The following is a 22,491-nucleotide window of genomic DNA, read 5'->3' as shown; positions in this document are numbered from 1 at the left end:
CTGAACTTTGATAGGAGAATGGTCTCTGTTCACACGTGTGCGCATATGTATTGRTATAGATGGGCCAGCTAGGAAATCTTATGAGTATGCATAAAGTACCTAATTAACATGAAGATGCTTTGGATTACTCTGAAATTATATGGTTGTTATGCAACTCCTCTGAAATTCTACAGTTGTTATTCTATATTGAATTTTGTTATTAACAATGAAGTGCTACATATCTCTTCATACTGGAAACAAAAAGCTTTATTTATTTATTTATTTWTTTWTTTGAAAAGAGTTAGATTTGACAGATTGTAAACAGAAAATTAAGGGGATTGTCCTCATTCAGATTAAGAGTAATTCAGGAGTTATTGCAGCTCATAATCTCTTAGATTATACTGGATTCAAGACCTGAGACCTATTTTATGACTTACATTTTAGGCAGCTAAGGGTTTTTTCTTTTCTGTAATATTTTGATATACTGTGTGTTAGATGCTTCATGAACAAAGTTGTTTGACAAGAGGATAATTTTGACTGGGCTGATAATTTCTAAAGTTGCAGTATTATAGCTGAATTTTAGGTGATAACATAAGATCAAATGTGGCACAGACTGAAACTGTGTACAGAAAAATGATTAGAAAAATGTCCCTTAAACCCAAAAATGAGTTTATGGCAGAGCTCTTCGTAATATTTGCCTACCGTAGGCTACCCTCTAAAAATTTACAAGTTTACTGAATCACTGATGACCTAAATATATGTCCTGATTCTTAGTTCACTGGGATACTTGATGGCTTTTCTGAAATTGATCAATGGTCTTATTCTACCTCTCAGAGAACACCACAAAAAAGCCATCARAACTAATGGGAAGTGACAGTTTAGTATGCTATTGGAGCAAAGTATCCTGTCATTGCATGAACATGAAGAATGAACATTCTTAAAGAAAGTCTCGTTATATTTGAGTTAAAACATTTAGAAATGAAAATAAGTTTCTATTGCTGCTGCTTTGCTTTTGTGAAAAGCAAGGAGATTAGTGTTCCATGGCTGTAAATTTGATGTTTATCTGGTATCAGGATTTACTTTGTATTTCCTGTGAAGTACGTTGTGTCCTCCAAATGAGAAAGATAAAGTGCTTCCAAATCTTTTACATGATCTGCATGAAGATAATAGAGATTTGGAAATGCTATGATAGTGACAACAAAGAGAACAGGAGATTGTCATTCTGAGTTGCAGAAGAAAGGAGAAACTGAAATAGCATGTCATCCTTAAAACCACTACTTATAGTTACCACAGTAGAACTATGTGCAAGAAGAAGCTTCACAGTAACCTTTGGTTCTAGCTTCTGTGTAAATGTCAAGAAAACAGTCTGGAAACTATGTTGGTCTGAAATGCAGTTGTGAAACTGCAAGAAATACTAACAAAAGGCATGGAAGATATTATTTACTGCACAGCACCTTCGTGTTGGATTAGCTCTATTCTTTAGAAAACAGCAGCAGCTGGAAAATATGTACTATCAAGGCCTACTAAGTCCTGTTTATTTAATATCTGAAATCATTTTAGATAAGCAAGTCATAATAAAGATGGTTCTTTGGTACCAGTCTATCTCAAAGACTGCTAACTCAAATCATTTTTTCACATTGATATTTTCTTTTCCAGCACTGCTTCCCCCGTATTTTACTGAATCTAAAAATTATCTATGTATTCTGATCATTTCTGGTAAATTTTCCTCCCTCTTGTCTTGCAGTAATGGTTGGTTGTGGACGGATGGAGATGGATGACCGAAGGATAAGAGCAATGCAAACAATCTTCTGGGTCTTTAATCTATGAATCTTGCTTATAAAATCAACTTGTCTGTTAAATAAATTCTGCTGAACTGTTTGTTTTAAGGTGTCAACATGTCTGCAACCACTCATTCATCCTAGGCTACTTTTGCTTTCACAGGGCTTACCCCTAATATACTTCTATCCAGTTACTTTTTAGAAATGTGGATCTGATCAATTAACAGTTTATAGGAGTCCATGTTCGTCATTAAAAATGAAGGATTACTGTCTGGGAAGCGACCTGATCACTTCATGTTTCATCAAAGACACTGTAATCGCTTTGTCAGTCATAACCTTAAAAGTCATTCTTCTATAGTTTGTAGGGGTAATATATCTATGCTTTGCAGTGCATATTAATGATACTTAAATTACTGTTTGTTTACCGGCCGGGGTTATGTGCAAATCATTAGTATCAATCACGTATGTACACTTATTTAGCTTACTCTCATAATTGTAGTCTCCTTGCAAATCTTTTCCATTCTGAATTCAGATGATGCCTCAGCTCCCGCGCTGGAGACTCAACCTCAAGGTGATGAAGAAGGTGAGCATCCATAGGAACTGAAACAGAACAGTATTGAACTATGTAAGAGGGACCACATATCACAGCACTAGATGCTACTTTAGAATAAGGATAGTGAAGTTTAAAGTTGAAAGTAGAAATTGAAAGTTACTGTACCTTTACTTAAAAATAACAAATATCATGTGATTGAGGCAGCATTATAGCAATGGCAAATTGATTGTAATTTCTAAGGGTAGAGAGAGTTTTAAGTTTAAGCCACAACAAGGATTAAAACTGTATGGCCAAAGAAGAAAGTTAAAAGGTAAATTCTGTCCATAATGTATCACCCAGTAATAAAAGATTTGTGTTTTGCCAGGCTTTTTTATGTCTGGTGAAATTCATTGCTTTGTAAGTGAACAGCTCAAGGTCTATATGCARTAGTAGTCCTATACTGAGACTATCTTATCATGTCGTGTAAATCTAGCAGAATCTGTTCTAAAGTTATTATATGTTTTGGGGCCACATCAGAATATTTTTATTCTGATTAAATATAATTTTATTCTACAAGCATGTTTTCAACTTTTTTGTATGAATGGAATAAGGGAGGAACTTTTCAAAAAGAATAAGGATAGTAGACATTGCTGTAAAATTTTTCCTTTCTTTTTTCATGAATAAAGATTTTAACTGTTCTAATAGAAAACAGTGTGCCCTTTTCGTTTTTAGATCTGAATAGCTTTAAAACYCGCATTTAATATTCAACTTCTAGTAACTTTTAAAAATCTGTGACATTTACAAATTTTGTTTTGCTGTTTTCTTCTAGATATAGCTTCTCGCTATCCTACATTATGGACTGAGCAAGTAAAGAGTAGACAAAATAAAACTAATAAAAGCTCAGGTAAGAATCTGTGGTATCCTTGCTTTGCAAAGCTCCTGTGAAGCCATATATTAACTTGYATTAAAACTCAAACCATGCAAGTGAAAGACATTTTAATAATCATTTTTGCTTCCACTCTCATCACTACATCACAACAGCAACTTAACAATTTGCTATATACTGCTTTTGTAGACTCATGTATCATACATTCWTTTTGTATGGAAATGGTTTTGATCAGATTTCAGTTGGTGTAAATCGGTATCACTCTGCTAAAGGCTTTAGCCCGCACTTGTTTATATCTGTGAGTGAATCTGACACTTTGTTTTTCTCATCTTCTTTAATTCTTTGTTTTCTATTTCTGTTGACATTATCGTGGTGATGTGTAGGAAGAAGATATTTGTAAGAGGGTGATGTGAGTTATTRATTTTGGTAGTCATTCATAGGAGACAAATCTGAGTAGAAGCAAAATCCTATCAGAAACCAGTTAACAGGAAGCTGGAAAGACAATGTTACCTGTTTGTTCCTTATATCATTGTGCAGTTTTACAGTCATCTGGTATTTTACAACCTGACTGACAGTTTAGTATAGATTAATTATGTTGCCTTTTTTGTAATTGCTAAATTTTGGCTTTACTTTTTCACTTCCCTTCAGAAATGAGCTTAGGAAAGCTGGGCTAGAAATGCCAGTCAAATGTGTAAAGACTGAAGAATTTCAAATATTGAGATATATTCAGTGCTTTGATGTACTTCAAGTACATCATTTCCTCATTGCTCCCTCCTTTCAGTAGAATAATCTTTAGAAAAACTTGCTGAGTTTCCTGGATTCTTTTACTCCAGAAAAATGTTTAGTTTCAAAGGAAATATTAATAATAAAGGCCATACCTCAGTAAATCAGCCAAAACCACACTTAAGATCCAGTGGAAATTGAGCTTATGCTTTATATTAAGCACTGTGTTTAAGCATTTTACTGAACTGAGGCCTGAGAAGATTTAAAAGACAAGCAATCATCRTAAGAAGGAAAAACATAGTATTACTAAAAGGTCCACAGATTCCTTTATATAAACTGTTTTTAACATCGAAGCAATAGTTATTAATGCTTTTTCCTCTCCTTGATACTCTAGCAGGCACTCAAGAAATGGTCTTCAAACAGAATGTAAGCAAGTGCTTGAAGTAAATACTTTTCATGCTGGAGATTTGTTCTAGAGAGAACAGAATTCTTTTGGGATTTCTATTGTGTAAAACCAGACTGTAGCAATATGTTACTTTTAGAGATATTTATTTATTTATTACAATATTAGAGACCAGCAAGTCTAAAGCAAGAGTTTTTGAGTTTGAAGCATGGCTTCACTAACTTCCTTTCACTAAAGGAAAAGCTAGGAATTATTACTGGGAGGTCCAGTTCATCTAAGGTCATAATTACAAAAAAGGAATATAGGAACATCGTAATCTACCTGTACATATTATGATTGCTAGCAGATAGTGCATTACCATTAAAATCATGATTCTGTTGGATTTTCTAATAACTAGGACTTGCTCATAATTATACTATATACATAGAGTCTTTGGAGGGTTTGTACACAGGCTGTCAGCATATGCTACAGCCTGTTCTGCCACACATTCACTGCGACTGTTACCCCAGCTAGCACAGATATGTAATCAGATATTAGATAGCCAGTCTTGCTTCAGTTTGTAAGCATACCCGATGTTCTAGAAAGACCACTGCTATCTCTGCTGTTACTTTTATTATCTATGTAATAGGCCATTATSAGTCAAAATGAATCAAAATGTTAAAACCAGTGTCTCTATTAGTTGTGTTAGGCAGTATCTCTCGTCTAGATTCCAAAAAATAACAGCATTGTCATGTGATTTATATCTTGTCATGTGACATTTATATCTTGTTCTGATAACTGATCCTCACTAATATTCAGTAACTAAGCCTTCTAGCTTTCCCCTTTACACCGTATAGAGTGATGTCAAGGCTTTTAGGTACATCCACAGAGTACCAGCTCTGGGCTGCTACATATATGGAATAGGACCTCATGACTGAATCCAAACTTCAATAAAAGGGATAAATAGAGATGTCTTCTTTACTTGGTTTATTTCACAAATGCTGATTCAGACTCTGTTCTATAAATACAAGAAAGCATATAAAACATATTTGTTTGAATAAACTGAGCAGAATTTAATCTCACATGTAAAGTGCGCTTATGAAACTCAATTTATTAATAATGGGCCAAACATTCATTTGTTGTGCTATAGTAACCTAGGTGCTTTTAAAAAAAATATTCTGGTGCAAATAACAGAATGACCTAACCCTGCATGTAAAAAATAAGCAAAATTGTAATGCTATCAATTTCAGGCAAATTTCAGTTAGCCTACTTGTAGGCTACCTACATTAATCTGTATTGCTCTTATTTTTTATATTTTTTACTCAAATTTTTGTCCTAATATGTCATGGTCAGCAAATTGTGGACATAGCTTGCCTTGATTTGAGAAACCATTCTATTCAGGAGAATGTTTTTGTGGATTAAGGCTCACATTGCATTTGTTGTACTCATCCTGAAGTGGTTTGCTTTTACTATTCTGCAAATGACCTGCCAATCATAATTAATCAAGAAAATCAGCTTTTAGTATTTGGAAGATAGAAAATAATATCTTAGGAAATTCTAGTTTACATTGGTTATCCAGTGTTTTCATTTGATTTAAATCAGCCTAAATTAATTTAGCACAGAGAAATGGCATTTAGAAGATTTACAGATGCAGGACATGAAATTAACAGATTGTATTTCTATGCCATATAATGGTTTCTGGTGCATATTCTGTTTGTTGATTCAGAAATATAGGCTTTGCTGCTCATAAAAAGAGTTTGCAGAAGCAGTATTTAACCTATTAGCTTTTGATGACAAAATATTACTACTGGCAAAAACCCCATCAACATCAGGTCAAATAACAATAGCTTTGTTTCGATCATGACTATGGGTAGAAACATTTGACTCTCCATTTTAGCTCTTTTTGTGTGTTGAAAATGATTTTTCAAATGTTATTTTTCTAGATTTTTTTCTTCACAGATTTAGAAAAAAGATGTATATGGCTGTTAAAATAGTGCAGTGTTTGCTGGGATTGTAATTTTATATATATACACTTCTGTGCCTTTACAGGTATTTTAAGAGTTTTTTTCTGGACCTATTTTTACCCCTGCACTCCACATTGCTTCTCTCATTTCAGAACAGGTGTTTTGGTTTTGCCACAGCAGATTGGCAAAAAATACGAGGAATTATAACAACAGCTAGCAAAAATAAACAGATATGCTTTGAAAATACTGAACATGGTGCTGTTTAGCTCCTGAGTAAGACATCAAAATTTAGCAGTTTATACACTGCTGTCTTTATGTGAACTCAGTGTTTAAGCTCCTGCTGTAGTCAGTGCTGATACAGTCACATTGATATCTAGAGAGCAGTTCACCTCATCATAAAGTTAACACTTGCACTTGGTCAGCTAACTAGGTATCTGGAGSTCACTGAGTGTGGTGACTAGTCTGAGTATCTATTTCACGTGAAGACGTCTGTATTTTAAATCCCTACATTTCGATGAACTGAATCGTACCCCAATTTTCAGGTGAAAATCCAGRTAGCATTTTGTAAAGTTCAGATGACACAAGGTCTTTTGTCTTAAAGAAAGGAAACATTTTGGTCTAGGTCTGCAGCAGTTATTGGTGTCATCTCAGTGCTATTTACAGCAGGAATGTGGATAGAGGGCACTACATGGCAATGCGAGTACTTATTCATGACCTAGCAGGGACAATGCAGTTTTCTGAGGGGAGCTCAGGTTGGACTACAGATCTCATAGGTTCCTCCTGGTAAATCCGCCCTACCAGGAGACTGAGAACCAGATGTCACATTTTTCAGAAGATATRTGTCATTTTCTGACTCTGAGTACAGACAAAGGAAAGGTAAATTGAACACTTGTCACAAGGGCTTTTGAAGCTCAGTATTCACTCTGTTGGCTTGAATTTAAGAGACAAAATGTTTCTAATAGTCTAGTGTGGGAGTACTTCTGTGAAAAATAAATATAGTGAATTTAACAGATAATATCATTAATATTAAAAAGAATCTTAAAGTACTGAGTAAGTACATTACTGAGTAAGTAATTTTAAGTACATTTCTGTAACATGTGTGAAAATGAGAATAAATAACTTGCAATATGAAATTTCATAAATCCGAATGCGAAAAATCATGCGTAATTTAGAATATACTAATGTATTTGCTTAAGGTCATTAGAGGTTCTTATGATTATATAATTCAAGTTAAAAGTTCCAGAGTCAAATAAAGTATCAGTGGGTAAGCCATATTAAAGTCTCATGGATTTTCCATTTGCTTGTTATTAATATTAATAATTTTTGCTCTGCTTCCTTAAGGATTAAATAGTAAGGCATTATTAGCACATATGTTTTATATCTGCATTGATCAGTTGGGAAGTTTATTTAATAAGTAGTCTACTGAGTCTTATAAAATTTGGGTTTTGTTTTGTTGATAATCTGGTGTGATGTCTAAAATAGAAGACAGGAAGAAATTGTCATATTTCTTTACACTTTACTGAACTTAACTTTGATTCATGTGCTAAATTTTAAACGCATGAAATCACTGGGTAGAAATTCAGGCCCCCTGGAAATCAATGGCAGAACTCCCAGACTTTGGTTCCATAACCATTTATGTTCTGTCTAGATACTACTAGTTCACGCAGTAGTCCAAATTTCATCTGAATCAGGCATTGACATGTGATGGTATGATATACTATTTATGCCAGCTTTATGCTTTCTGCCAGCTTTGTGTTTTTATAGGCTTTAACCAGGTGTTAGAGGACAAGCAGTATATGGCCCTGTGTAAAATAGGGTTGGCACATGGAAAATTCTGGCATAAAGCCTGCTGAGAGAGGATCAACCTGTAAAAATTCTTAACACACCTGTACCAAAAAAAAAAAAAAACGAAAAAAAAAAAAACGATGTGATCATGAAATTTTTAATCTAGCACTAAGAACATTAAATCAGAATTTACTGTCTCTTGAAACTGTGGCTTTAGTGACTTCAGGAGTACCAAGATTTCAACCATTGTACCTAGATATTTGAGTAATGTAGAATCATCTGTAACTTCATTTTTGACTTTGGTTTTGTACACTTTAAAGAAACATAACTTTCTATTTTATTTTCTGACATAGTATAGTTTCATTGCTGCCATTTTACAACAGACTGTCAATTTCAAAGCTTTAAAAATCTGTTACAATACCTATCAATTAGCCCCAAAGGGTTCAATCCAACAGAAGTTTCATTCTTAAAACACCATCTGAGAGAACACTGAAGTGCATGTATAGTAATGTGGTACAGACTGCAAGTACAAGTAAAAAAAAGTATCTACTGTGAATACTTTCTTAAAGAATAAAATACAAGATTTTAAAATCCTATAAATATTAATCCAACTATCCATATATCTGTACTAAATAGTTGGTGCATTTTTCTGCCCATATAGTCTGAAACTGTTGGTAAAGACTGTCAGTGAGACTGACTAATGTAATAGTGTGATATTCCAGTACTGAACACAGTTTCTCTTAGCGGGTCATTTGACAGTTTTAAAGCACTCACACATTTGTGTTTTTCTCACATGGAAACTATGTTGGTTGTCGATGAGGTTTCTCTTTTGTTTGCTTGCTTTGTTTTGTTTCTCAGAGGCAATTGCCCTGATCATTCTCTAAAAGTCACCTTTTCACAGAGAACCAAGACAAACTTTTTTCTGTTAAGTTTGTGCTCACATTGGTTCCAAACTGAACCTGGCTAATATTTTCCTGCTATGCCAACCCTGGCAAAACTYAGTCCTGAAGTTAAAAATCAGTTATGCCTGCACGAAAAACCCAAAGTGGCATTTTTTTTCAATAGAAATTAATGTAAGAGTTTATGTGTTTGCCCAATCACRTCAGTTCTTATGATGATTCCTCTGTAAGCATAGGAGAATGAGTAACTAACAGACAGGAAAATGAATAACAGTTCAGCTACTTTGTATTTATTCTTATTTATTGTTGCATTTTCCAGATGTTGCTCTTAATTCTGACTCAAGGGAAATTTTGTGCAGTTGAAGATGTGTGAGCTAGCAAGAAAAATAAAAGATCTGGAAAGTTGCATATTTCCAATTACAAATTATAAAGTCTTACAAATTGATTAGAAGTTTTCTAGGGCTATTTTAAATTAGACTCACTTTGCAATATGAAGATTTGAGGTATGAAACTAGTTGTAATAAAATAAAAATACATATCATAGTAAACTGAGAAAAAGAGTGAAGGGAAAAGATAGTAGACTATTTTAAAAGATTATTCCTCCCTTTCCATCAATTAGGATTCCAAAAACTTAGGGCTTTGGCCTATAGAACCCTTGAAGATGTTCTGTTTTTAAACTTGTCTGTATTCAGTGCTTAAGGAGGGGTAGCTGAAAACTTTAAAGGAGGTGACTAAATCCAGCAGAATATACTTGTACCTTCAAAGAGTCAAACTCACCCTGAATGCATTACATTCATACTGGACACCTAGAAATCGAATTTAGATGAATATATAAAGTAGRTTTGCATGGGAAAGAAGCCTTAGTTGGACTAGCTTGTTAATTGCAARTAACTGACTTACATATGTAAAACAATTTTATTTCCATATTATTTTTACCACTCATTTCAGCCCAACAGGATAGAGTTTCTTTGCAACAGTTGGGGAGTATCAAGCATACCCAAAGATGGGTTTGCATTCCCAAACTGCATTGTAAACAGAACTATTAACTGTAGCAGGATAAACTGAGAATGGGAATTTGTTGCCTAAATATAGGCACCTACTGCCATTTGATATGTCTGAGGGTATCTGAGATGTGCATGGGGCTGGGAGATATGACAGCCTGCTGGAAACATGTGCCCTTCTGACATCCAGGTTTGATAATCCAGAGTACTTGAAATAGCACTAAATGAAGCCCTAAGGATGTGAATTCAGGCCATGAAATATAAGTATAAGGCAGAAACTACTGATTTAAGTAAGTCTTCAAATATATAAATTTGCTAGTACGTTCATACATGAATTCCATTAATGGGAACTCACTCCATTAGTGACAAGCCTAATCCTTGCAGTCAGTCTCTGCCAAACTTTGGAGAAGTTCAGATCCACATATTAACATGAACCTTATGGCTTGGGTTCATCTGCAGGCTAATTAACTATACAAGGAAAAGCATTAGCATTTTTTACATGACATCTACAGCTGAAATCTGAATGTTCTGTGATGGCCACTGACCTGGCTTATGGATCTTGTGAAACTTATGGCTGTTGGAAGACATCAGCTAGTAGAATATTTGCTGTTTGGTCTACTGTTATCTCAGCAAGTTGTGTGTTGAAGATAAGAGAAATAAATTTTGAGGAAGTTGGGTAAGAGAACTTGAAACAGAAGAGGACTAGAAGCTTCCAGGTATTAGGACCTCTTCAGACTCTTTGTGTTGACCCTGACTGCTAACTAACTATTCCCTCTGGAGTTCCTGAAAGAACACAATTATTTGGAATGAACTATAATTTGTGATTTGTATTTTACTATAAACATAGCATTGTTAAGAAGCTTTTGGAGAGGGAGGTGCATTGGACACTCTCATGTCTCATTATATCTTCTACTGTGTTATTTTTAAATRTTTTGAAGAACAAGAAATAGCCATTATTTTTTTCTCCTCAATTTTTGTTGTTTCCTGTTAAGAATCAAAATAGATTCAGACTAATATTTTTGAAGATGGTTTCAGGGTATTCCCTGGCAGCTGAAAAAGAAATACTGGTTGTACACACTGTTAGGACTAATCAGTAATTGGATATCTTTTCATTAGCAATTTTTAATTAAATCCTTGTCTTGATTTAACTGTTACACAAATGGAGAACAGTATTCTTCAGCTTCATCAGTGAAGGCAATTACTTTTCTTCCCCTTTCCCTTCCTTTTCCATCCCTTCCTGCCCCTTCCCCTCTTCCCCTCTTCCCCTTTCCTTCTTTTCTCTTCCTTTTTTCTTTTTTCCTTTTTACTTTTTTCCTTTTCTCTTTTTTCGTCTTTTTTTCCTTTCTCTTTTCTCTTTTCTCTTTTCTCTTTTCTCTTTTCTCTTTTCTCTTTTCTCTTTTCCTATTTTCTTTTCCCTTGAATTGGTAAAGGAAAATGAGTGTTTTCTTTTTGCTCTTTCAGCCTCTTCTAAGAAGATAAACCTTTCCAGACCTCCCCAGAGTGCTTGTACATTATGATTTTTCTCTTTTCTCTTTTCCTATTTTCTTTTCCCTTGAATTGGTAAAGGAAAATGAGTGTTTTCTTTTTGCTCTTTCAGCCTCTTCTAAGAAGATAAACCTTTCCAGACCTCCCCAGAGTGCTTGTACATTATGATATATTCTTAATTTGTAGCCTGTTGGATCATACTTGCTACAGTACTGTCCTTCTTTAATAATCCCCTTTTTACAAGCATTTTCACTTATCTTCATTTTAATTTTACATATTAGTTCAAAACCTTTATAAACATCAAGTTTTGGCATTTTTCATTTTTTTCCTCCCACCACAAGGAAAGATCCTCCCATTCTAAAACTTGTCTTTTAAAAAAGAGTTCTGTTTTACGTCTAGTTGATGTTCTTTATGTTCAGGATGTTCCAGAGTTTTATTAGACCCCCATGTGGGGGAAAAGAAAAGGATCTGCTTTATGCAAGATTGATAACTTCTGTTTTACTGCGTATGTTAAAATTTGATGCCAAAAGATACTAATCTTCCCTGAACTATTTTTAATTATATCATATTACTTTCTGCAGCAAGTAAATGACACAAYAGTTCTCCTGTTCGCCTTTATTTTYTAGACATGCAGGCCCCCAACCRCCCACAGCTCTCCACAGTTTACCAGACATCAGATTGCATAGTCATAAAAGCATCAATAAGTTTTGTAAATTCAGAGCCGGATGTCAGGGGCTAACAGTTTATATTTTACTGGACAGATGAAAAGAAAAAGGTAAATCTTGTTAGGGCAGAGATACATATTGGATCATCTCTAAAGCCATCATATTTCTGGGAAACAGATAAATCTTCCAACCCAGAGAGTTTGGATCTGGCCTTGAGTATACTGTGCTTCCTGGGATAGAGGAAGATAGGTCTGCAAGGAGGTTGCATATTTTGCAGGCAACTATAATAAATCCAGAAGGGTCCACAGTAACAGCTGCCAGGCCTTCCACCATCATGCCAATGACCTGATAGTTATGAGAAATGTGCATGTTCCATGCCTTTTCTTCCCTTCCCTGCCCTTCCCTGCAAAAAAACCCAACCAACCCCCAAAAACCCTAAAAGCAACGAATGCAAAAAGCAACCCAAGGTATTTGTCAATATCGTAAAGAAACTTTTTCTTGATTCCTATGCACTTTCTTGGGCATCCAGGCCAAGATGAGAACTTGGAATTAGGTACCTAAATCTGTTGAAGGGCATCTCAACAACTGTCCTGTTCCTTTTTTTTTTTTTTTTTTTTTTTTTTTTTTAATACTGAGAATTTGATGCTGCACTTGAGGTCAAGCCATTTGAAACATTTGAATATTATAAAATGAAGGAAATACTTGAAGTGTTGCAGAGCTGTAAGACTCTGATCTTTTCAAAACTTTCATAAACTGGTGGTTGTGTTCTTGAACAAGAAAACCCCCCTTTTTAATAACAAAGATGGTGACAAAAGTAATTTAATTGCTCCAAGGTTATTCATGGAACTCTCCCACTTTTTGCAAGGTTAGAGACTCCTTATGTCTTCATATGTGAGCTGATAAAAAGCCTAGAAAATGCTAATGTTAGAGAAAAACAAAATGTTAAGGATTCACTGTTTTCATAAGGTCATCCAGTGAGCTGTTCTGGCAAGTTTTTCCTGTTTTTACAGGACAGACTAGACTATTCTGAAATAAAGCAATTTTCTCTTTCTTTCACTAGAATCAGCCAAAGAACGAGCTGTCCATCTTTCCATTAATTGAGTAAAAGGTACTTTAATAAATCCCAGAACACTTATGGCAAAATACTTCCCTGTTAATATTTCCCTGTGAACTGTGACATTCTGCTCCATGATGTGGCCATGTTCTGTACAAAAACCTCTCACTGATATTAATGAAAATACTGTCATGGACAGACTGGCAGGCATGTAATGTGTGTCAGACCTGCTATTTGGAGTCAAAATTTTACCTCATTTTCCTTCAATCTTTGACAAATTGAATTTGTTTTTAGATGTTTCTTTGTAGATCAGGTTATGGGCAGACATAGTGGTTGAATTTCAGAGGGATTTTCAGTGAGAGCATTTGCCACATATTACTTCCAAATTTCTTCTTTGCCAAACCATGTATCTCTGAACAAACTTCCCGAAAAGATTGACAGCTCATGCTACAATTCATACATAACTTAATTATTTTCAAATTAAATTATTGGCTTTTTCCCTTCTTTAATGCCTGAAAAAAATGCCATGTGATACAGGAACTTTTTGTGGCTTCATCAGTAATGTTAGCATTTTCCAATTAGTACAAAAACAAGAAAAATTTCACTCTTACAGGGACTTCTCTGGAAGGAGTGGAATTCACCCCCAAAACCTGCATGCTGGCCACATGTTTGCCATGCAACTGTTGTATAAGCTCAGGCATGWGCTTGGACTTCAGAATCTGCTTTTATGGACTGTTAAGATCTTAGGTTGACACCATCATCCCTGGATTCTGTCCTTCAGCCTGCCCTTAATGCAATGGCTCTTTGGTGTGGGACCATTGTAGGAWCTCCTTTCCTTGAAAAGCCACACTTCAGGTCATAATTGGCATGATGGAACTTGTTCCAGTCAAAAAGCATTTCTAAACTATGTAAAATCACTTTGAGATCGTTTCGTCTTCTAGATGTTATATATACCTCAAATATTGATTATTACTGGCTTGCTTTCTTCTCCACTCCACTCTCCTCCATCATGCTCTCCTCTCTCATAACAGACTGTTCCAGAAAAATGCTCTATACTATATTTTCCTTACACTCYGCTCTGCCTAAAAATAACATTAACTATTGTTGCCATAGTGCACTGGATTTCTATGTTACTGAAGAAGAAGCAGTGATTGAAGAGACAGGCCACTGTTTTTCATTAAGCTATTTTTAATACCTGTTTTAGCTTAAGAACGGCAGGCCAAGTATCTGCATTCAACCACAAATAAAGCTATGTTTAAATAAGATTAAGGCTATAAATTAAATTTCAGATCTTAAATTCTCTCAGTGCACTACAAAATACAAAAGTAAAGAGAGGGCAAAGCTTCATATCACAGAATGGTTGAAAATGCAACCTCCTCTGGAAAACTCTAACTTCTTAGGGATCTTTTTTTTGAAAAAGTGTGCATTTTCAGCTCAAAAATTATATTTTCTGAATCAAATTTCAAATAAACAACAAAAAGCCTGCATAAAGCTGAATAGTTTTAACCAAAACTTCAAAATCTTGATTTTGAAATGTTCATTGTAATGCCTTGTGGGTGCTGTAATTTTAAAACCTCATGATCCCCTTCTCTTTCAGGGATTGATGTCCATAGGCTGACACATATATGCAGGATATGAGTTTCCTCTCTTTTAAAAACAGAGAGATACCTCTGAGAAGTTACACTGGCATAGGACATCTTGGATCATGCAGTTCAATTTGAAGTTCAACAGAAAGAAACATCCTTTGGTTGTGGGTCTTTGTTTTTGTTTTGTTCTCATAAAAAAACAAGTTTTTTTATGAAAAGCAAACACTTCTTAATGAAAAACATCTTTTAATCTAAAGACCTGGTTTTCTGTCAAATAAACTGTCACAGTGAAATATTTTCAACCAAGCCTATTACAGTCATAACAGGCWATGAAAAAATTATTTTATCACTGCTTAAACAGTGAGTTATCTTGTTTCATTGGCTTCCAGCAAGATCTTAATGTTATTTAAACTTTTCACTTTTGTTGTCTTTCAGGGAGTAAAAATAACTTATCAGAATGAAAGGGCTTTTACTATACTTCAAAAACACTCTGTTTTGATGACTGCTTAGATACATTTTTTTTTCTGGAATAGAATGCATTATAAATACATAAAATCCTGAAATCTTTTTGTTTCAGACTATTAAAGAATACTTTTGGACATGTCCCTCTATTGCAACCTTCATTTGGAAATGAAGCCAAAGACTGTTTTTTTCCCTGCCAACAAGAGTTAGGGGTACTTGCATTTTCTAGAAGATCTAGGGATATACAAGCAAGTAAGAGGACTAGATAGATGATTTTCTTATTTTTTCCTCTCATTAAGCTTTCAATGACATTACACTTCTGACTGTAGTGGAGTCAGTAATACATATGCTGCTCTCAGTGTAAAAAGATTTTGTGCCCAGTGAAATTAGACCATCCCTTCCTACAGCCATTTTCTATTATTACATTGGACTATTTAATTTAAGTGATGAACTACAGGATGTGTGACTCTATTAGAAGGCACTGTTTCATCTGTTTCACCTTGTAGACCCCTTCTTTACTCTTTCACCTGAAGCCCTGCACTGAGGCAGCCAGAGGATATTTTGTAAAAGGCCCTATAGCCAATATGTAGATAGCTTCCAGTAGCACAGTGTCTCCAATCATATTCCAATCCACTGTGATCATAAAGGATGTTTTTTTTCAGATGACCATTTCTTTTCATGTAATTGCTGGTGGCCTGTATTGCCCTTGAACTATTTTCCACTGCGCCTAATCAGATCAGGGCAAGAGAGTGGCTGGTGTTTGGTCTAGGAGTAGAGGAATGTAAATGTGAATTAAAGCCTTACCACTTGCTTTTGAATTTAGACTGTACATAGTGATRCAGTCGATTGCTTGTGCCCCCAAAAGATGAGACTCAGTTCTAATAAGCAAGTTGAAGATAGTTCAGAGTTCAAGATCTGTTCAGGTTCAGATCATAAGAAGARTTAAGGGTTTCCAATTCCCCCCGAGTCATTAGACCAAATCTTCAGGTCTACACTAAGGAAAATTTCCATTGATGTAAGAGTTGACAGAGGGTGATCCTATCTGATTATATTTACTTTTCATTTAGTAAATTCACCCACAAATTCCATTACAGTGAAAACTCCTCACAAAGGCAAATGTTTGAGTAGTTGCAGAAGCTCATGACCAGCACATGTTTTCATGGTGTAATCCACCCTTCTTTTGCAACAGCTCTGTACCTGGTTGTTCTGGCTGGCAAGGAGATAGAGTGTGCAGCCAGTGATTTTTTTTTTTCCCCTGCTTATTTACTTAACTAGTTGTTCTTGGAGGAAGATATCTAAGTAACTTCTAATTTCAGACATTTCCCCTCTGACTTTCTGAAAATTTACACAGTGTGGCTAAAGCCATAATCTCAGTAGCCCTTACTGGCCTAAACAAGGTAGTGAGACAGTCATTATTGCCCTTGCTGTCTTGTTTGACTGAATAAAGGCTAAGTCCTGCCTATCCTAGGAGACTTATGATGTTAATGTTCTTACAGTTTCAAAGCAGGTTTAAAAAGTAATTTCAAATAATTTTTAGGAGATGATTTTAGTTCCTCTGATGCAACAGAGAGGCAGTAAAGCCAAAAATATCAGTATGAATGTCAGTGGTTTGAAAGATCACCTCTCCCCCTTTCCCTATGAACATCCCAAGGATGGAACAGTGCCTTGTAATGTAGTCAAACATCCTATAGTTCATCCCTTAAACCAAGCAACTSAATATAATAAAAGCAAATCACTACAGAAGGGGATGGTTTGGTTTCAGTGGGCATGAAGCCGCCTTTTATTGAGAGCAGTGTACATRGGAGTGACTCCACTGCAGTCAGAAGGACAATGTCCCTGGAAGCCTGATGAGGAAAGATGACTTGGAGGTTTCTGGCAGAGCTATATGAAAATATCACATAAATAACAATAGTGCTACCCCCAGAAATGCAGGAGCAGCAATCTTTTCAATATGCTTGTCAAAATGAGCCTGTGTGATTTTTATATGGAATGTCTCACATCAAGAGCAAGCTTAGAGCTTGCTTTGGTTCATTTTTTTCCTTACATTTATTTTTTCCTTAGAAAAAGTCTGAGTGTTATCTTTAGCTTAATTCACCTTTTTTGCTATCTGCTTTTATTGGAGCCTTATGTAGTTTTGCCATAGTGTCTGTTACCTCTGTTGTAATTACTCATCTTCACTGTTACTTGTACAGACAAAATTCACAGTTTTCTTTTCAATCCTTTCTTTACACTCTGTTTTCTGCACTGACTGTCCATATCTGATCTTCATGGTGTATTTCTCCTATTTTGGTTATGCATCATTCCTCAATCTCAAATGGTGTTCTTTCGGACTTCCTCTGCAACACTGATTTCTCATCTCTCTATTCTCCCTTCTTCTCTTTTTGTCTACTGCCATCAAAGGGAGGATTAGACAACAAGGAATAAAGGCTGTAGGTCATACTGTGAATTTTCAGACTTTATTCTGAAAATAGAATGACTCCAAAAAGAAGCTAAGAGTTCTTATGAGCAACCAGCTGAACAGTGTAATAGATAGAAGAGCTACTTTGATTCCTAAACTAAGGGTGAATGTAAAGAGGTGGCATTACCTATGCATGTAGGATTTCAAAAATCATTTCAGGGATACCTTATCCAGTTGTGGTATCCACACTACAGGAAACTGAAGAGTTGGAAAAGAGTCTAGAGAAGATCTGTATGAATATCTAGAAAATCTGTCCTATACTGAATGACTTTAAAAGGCTCACTGTACTCTAGCTGTGATTAGCTTTTTAATCTTAACAAGAAAACCATAATCAAATCCAATGGCTGGTAGTTGAAGTGGGAAAATTAACCTTAGAAACTAGGTAGATTTTGTTTTTGTTTTAAATGAATGTGATTAACCTTTAGAACAATTCAGTGAAGAATAGGATATATTCCTCAACAGTAGGAATATTTATATTAGAACAAAGCATCTTTCAATAGCTATYCTATCACTCAGAATATATAGGATTGATGCAGTACATGGCAGAAGAAGCTGTGCATGCCGGCAATCAGGTTAAGTGATCACAATTGCTTCTTCTTCTGGCCTAAAATCAGTTGCTGTGCTTACCAAAATGTTTTCATCATGATCACCTTGGCTGCTTCTCCCTCTTCACAATTGTTTACTACCTAACTGTGCACCAAACTGGGAGAACAACTAGGTGTTTGCTCCTAAAGCTATTGGAGATATGCTTAGTATTAAGCCAATGCTTTACTAAATAAGAATATTTCTATAATAAAAGTTGTAAGTTCTTTGTGGAAGTGACCATGTGTATTTTTTCAGATAAAACTCAGTGCAAGTGTTTTAACACTGATACCATTAGATAGAATGATCAGTGCTATCATGTTGGTTGTTGGCATATATTCTGTGGCAATTTTGTTTCCTTGGGATGTCATTGAGGAGACTTAAGCAGCCAGCATAGTGTAGTATGTGAAAGTATCTTATGTCAGCAACTACAGAGAGACAGCATACTTTGATGGTTTACATTTATGGCAGCTAGCCAGGAACTCCAGGGCTCCAAACCTGGCTCTACTTCTAGGAGAACTGCTGCAGTCTGGACAGATCAATGCAAGCAAGAGTAAAAGTTTTGGCAGAGAGACGGTTGAGATAGTGTCTAGTACAGGTCTAATGAACATATCAATAAGAAGTTTTAGAGACTTAGAGTGGGAGGTGGATATGAAGTCCCTAATTATAAAGAGAAATGAATTGCACTGACTAGTGGGAATGGTTGCATTTTTCTAAATGGAAATACACAGGATAAATCCCTTTTCTCAGTCTCAGTTTTGCATCTAGACTTACTGTGTTTTGTTTTTTTTGTTTATTTGTTACAATCATGTAAATCGTGACATTGGGTTTTCAGCCTTTTTCTTTGCGTCTGATCAGCCATTTCAAAAATCCCTCCCCTTCTTTCTGCAAAATATATCTGCCATAGCATGCTTGTAGAACCCTGAGACAAGCAGAGGATGTATATGACTTTGATGCAAAAGAGAGCCTATRTAAAGACTCACTTCTGTGTTATCTCTATGTAAATGTGGCCACGTGAATGAGGCAAAATTTCTAGTAATCCATGGCACTTGTTATGGGTCTGTACGATAGTTATTCACAATTGTGGCCTGAGGCAAGCAGGTCTGTAAAAATGCAAGCTTTTCCATGCTGCTTTAGCCTGTGTCTGTTCCTCCTGATTGATGGAAAAGCCCTTGCAGCCTTCATTAATTATGCCAATGGGTGATTGGTTTGGCACAGGATGCTTTATAACGATAGAGAGATTTAATCAGGAACAGCTCCAGTYGCAACAGCTCCACAGCCTCCTGGGAACATCGTACACTGTGCCTCATTTTGTGTTATTTTCAAGTAATCAACCTTTAATCTTCCCAAATTAAAAGGAAAACAAAGCATACATGTAATACGTAGAAAGAACAACAGAACTGTCTTCACATAAACTGTAATAAAAATGTTTCCTTATTAGGTGACTGAATACTAGTATTGCTATTTCCTGTGATACTGGTTATCTGGAAAAGTTAAATATTTAGAATCTGTTTTATTTGAATAGTTTTGCCAAAAGCAGTAGTTTGGATTTTCTCTGTTTGTCATAGAGAGCTTCAAAATAAATGAGGCCTGAGGTAGATGTGTGTATGTGGTGGTGGAGCAACAGGATGGGAGCAGGTCTGAAAGGGATGACAGTATTTGTGGGAAATGTGCTAAGCAAACACTTTGAAAAATAACACTTTCTTAAACATGCTCTTCTCTCACACACCATGGATTTCTGAGAAGTATTTATTTATGCAAGGCTTTTTCCATTCATACAGGTTATTTCCATGATAGGAACACTTATCATCTATGGAGCACTCACTGTAAACACATGACACTGGGTTGTAAAGGATTAAGGATCATTATTCACACTTCAAATTCTAATTTTACTGTTTCAAAAAGGCTTTGACTTTGCTACTATGCCTCATTTAAGAAGCCTTTAAAATTGCTCTGTGTATGCTAGAGACTGACTTTTCTGATGGTGACCTCCACTATGTTCAGTGAAATGATTCTGGCTTACAGGAGCAGAAATTATGACCCAAGATTTTCAATACACTATGGGTCTTTCATCCTTCAAAAGCATAGGGCTTTTTCATTATCACACCATATATAGACCTCATTATCTGGACTTCAGAGAATTATTTATTTTTGAAAGTAGAGATGAAAGTGGAGTAGAATTAATATTTTTAGTTTTAATTCCCACTGCTCTTGTTTTTCTCCAAGTTTGAAGGCAGAGCCAAGCCAAAGATTTTGACTTTCCTCTTGAAACCAAAAACAAGCTGAGCCATTTAACCATAGTCATATGAGAAAAAAAAATARCCACATAAAACTGTATTAAAAAGTTACTGGAGCTGAAAAAAATAATATGAGAATATTCTTATTGTTTTTTATTCTTTTTTGGCTCATCTTCTTTATTGGACACAACACTCGGCCAAAACCAGTAAGCAGTCTTCTGTCTGAGTCCATTTTTTTCTACCTCTCCTGTTAAGAATATTGACTTCCTACATACTATATGAATAGTGTATTGTGGATGTAATGTGCAGAGGGCCAACACAAGACCTGTACAGCATTAGCCTAGCGTGAGCCTTCTGAGTAGGATTTATGCAGGTTTTAAGTAATGCAATTACTTTTTGAGTGGGGTTCATGTACATGTTATTTGTAGAATCGCATGCTCAGGATAAGAGTTAATCCATTCTAGGAGTATTGTGACTCAACAGATGAGAGCACGTTACAAAATTTACTTCTTCTGGTTTTGTGCGAGGACCTTTTATTGCACAGCATGGTTCTTTTAATTAGAGACATGAGCAATGTGCATTTTTCCACCTGCTTCCTGCCTTCTCTTTGACAAGATGAGAAAAAGCAAATCAGAATAAGATTAGACAGGTTTTGGTTCGTGTATCACTAATTAGCTTTTAAGGATGCAACAGTATTCTTGACATTAGCACGCTTTCTGAATGTTGGGATTTTTTAAATGGTGTAAGTTTGAAGGGTACATATTTGAGAGTTCTGGAGATAGAATCATTCTCCTTAGCCACAGAAGAGGCAGTGAGAATGATAGYTGTATAAACTGTTTTTTTCTGCTTGTCAGAGTAGCCCTCCCTGAAACRGTGAGATAAGGCAGAAAAGAGAATTTCACTTTCTATCGTCTGTTTAATGTCTGTATACCTGCTGAGTGTCAGAGGACCAAGTCCTTACGATTTTGTAATGCCTGTGCTGTCTGCTATGAGCCACAGAGAGATGCATATTTTAGTTGCCATTTTGTAAGGTGCTCTGAGACACCATGATATGGTGGCAGAGAATGGCAATGTATGTTTTCCTCATGTTTTCCCAGGGCTCGTGTGCCCTGGGAGGGCAGGGGGTGCAACTTCTGTCTCACATGCCAGCGTAGTGAGTTGAGACTGCCATTTTACTGAAAGCCTGATGATGCAGCCCACTTCACAAGCACTAAATAGACATTAAATGATGTAATGAAAGAAATACATGAATGCAAAAAGATTGTTTGATTCTTCTTATTTTAATCCTGTTTATATGTTGAGTAAGTGTATGCCTAGGAGAGCTGCCTGTAAGTTGGTTGAAAAGGAGCTTATACTCAGAAAATAAAACAGAGTGCTTCCACATTGAATGAGAGTTAAGCAATAAAGCTGGAAAATATTGCACAATTCCAACAACTTAGCATGGTGGACCAATAGCAGGAATGTGGTATAAACTGTAGCCAGTGATGCCACTGCACACTTTTGAAATGAAAATTACTTGGGTGCCTAAAATCAGGTATCCAAAGCTATATCCAGGGACTGATGTAAGTTTCTGCTTCCCAAATACTGAACAGAAACAACTCCTGTTTTGCTGAGAGGAAACTCTGGCAGATCAACATTTCTACAAGTGGGCTTTCTTATTTAAGTGCCAAAATATGAATTTAGGCACCCAAGTTAGCACATTTTGTCTTGTAATTTTTAATAGAGCAATTCAGATAAATAGCTCTCCTGGCAAAGACTTTCATTTTCACAGCTCTATGAAAAAAATGAACCAGCTTTATTTGCACCTCAAATATGTCTTAAAATAAATTTTCCACTGGCAGAAGACGAACATTTGCTTGTTAATATGCTGATGAAGCAAAAATGGCAGCTTTGAGAAATTTTGGTTAAGGAAGGAGCTATAGCAAACTGGCCAACTAGCCATTGTGTTTGGAAAAGGCCAGTAAATTTCATGTACTGTAATTTTGTGTAGTGGCTTTTTCTTTCTTTCTTTCTTTCTTTCTTTCTTTCTTTCT

The 22,491-nt window shown here is 35.6% G+C and overlaps 1 protein-coding gene across 1 annotated transcript in view; it reads left to right on the top strand.

Moving 5' to 3' along the window:
• SMOC2 (SPARC related modular calcium binding 2) overlaps positions 1-22,491 on the top strand; it is a 109,231-nt gene that overhangs the window by 30,262 nt on the left and 56,478 nt on the right. The window contains exons 6-7 of the mRNA XM_085315422.1: positions 2,290-2,340; positions 3,119-3,193. Coding sequence (XP_085171548.1) covers positions 2,290-2,340; positions 3,119-3,193 — 126 coding nt within the window. The remainder of the gene's footprint in view (positions 1-2,289; positions 2,341-3,118; positions 3,194-22,491) is intronic.

The sequence above is a fragment of the Rhea americana genome, unplaced genomic scaffold (assembly GCF_003343005.1).
Source record: "Rhea americana isolate MKP2758 unplaced genomic scaffold, rheAme1 scaffold_43, whole genome shotgun sequence".
Taxonomy (NCBI): Eukaryota; Metazoa; Chordata; class Aves; order Rheiformes; family Rheidae; genus Rhea; species Rhea americana.
Note: the sequence above shows the minus strand (reverse complement) of the source record. Positions and strands in the feature narration are given on the sequence as shown.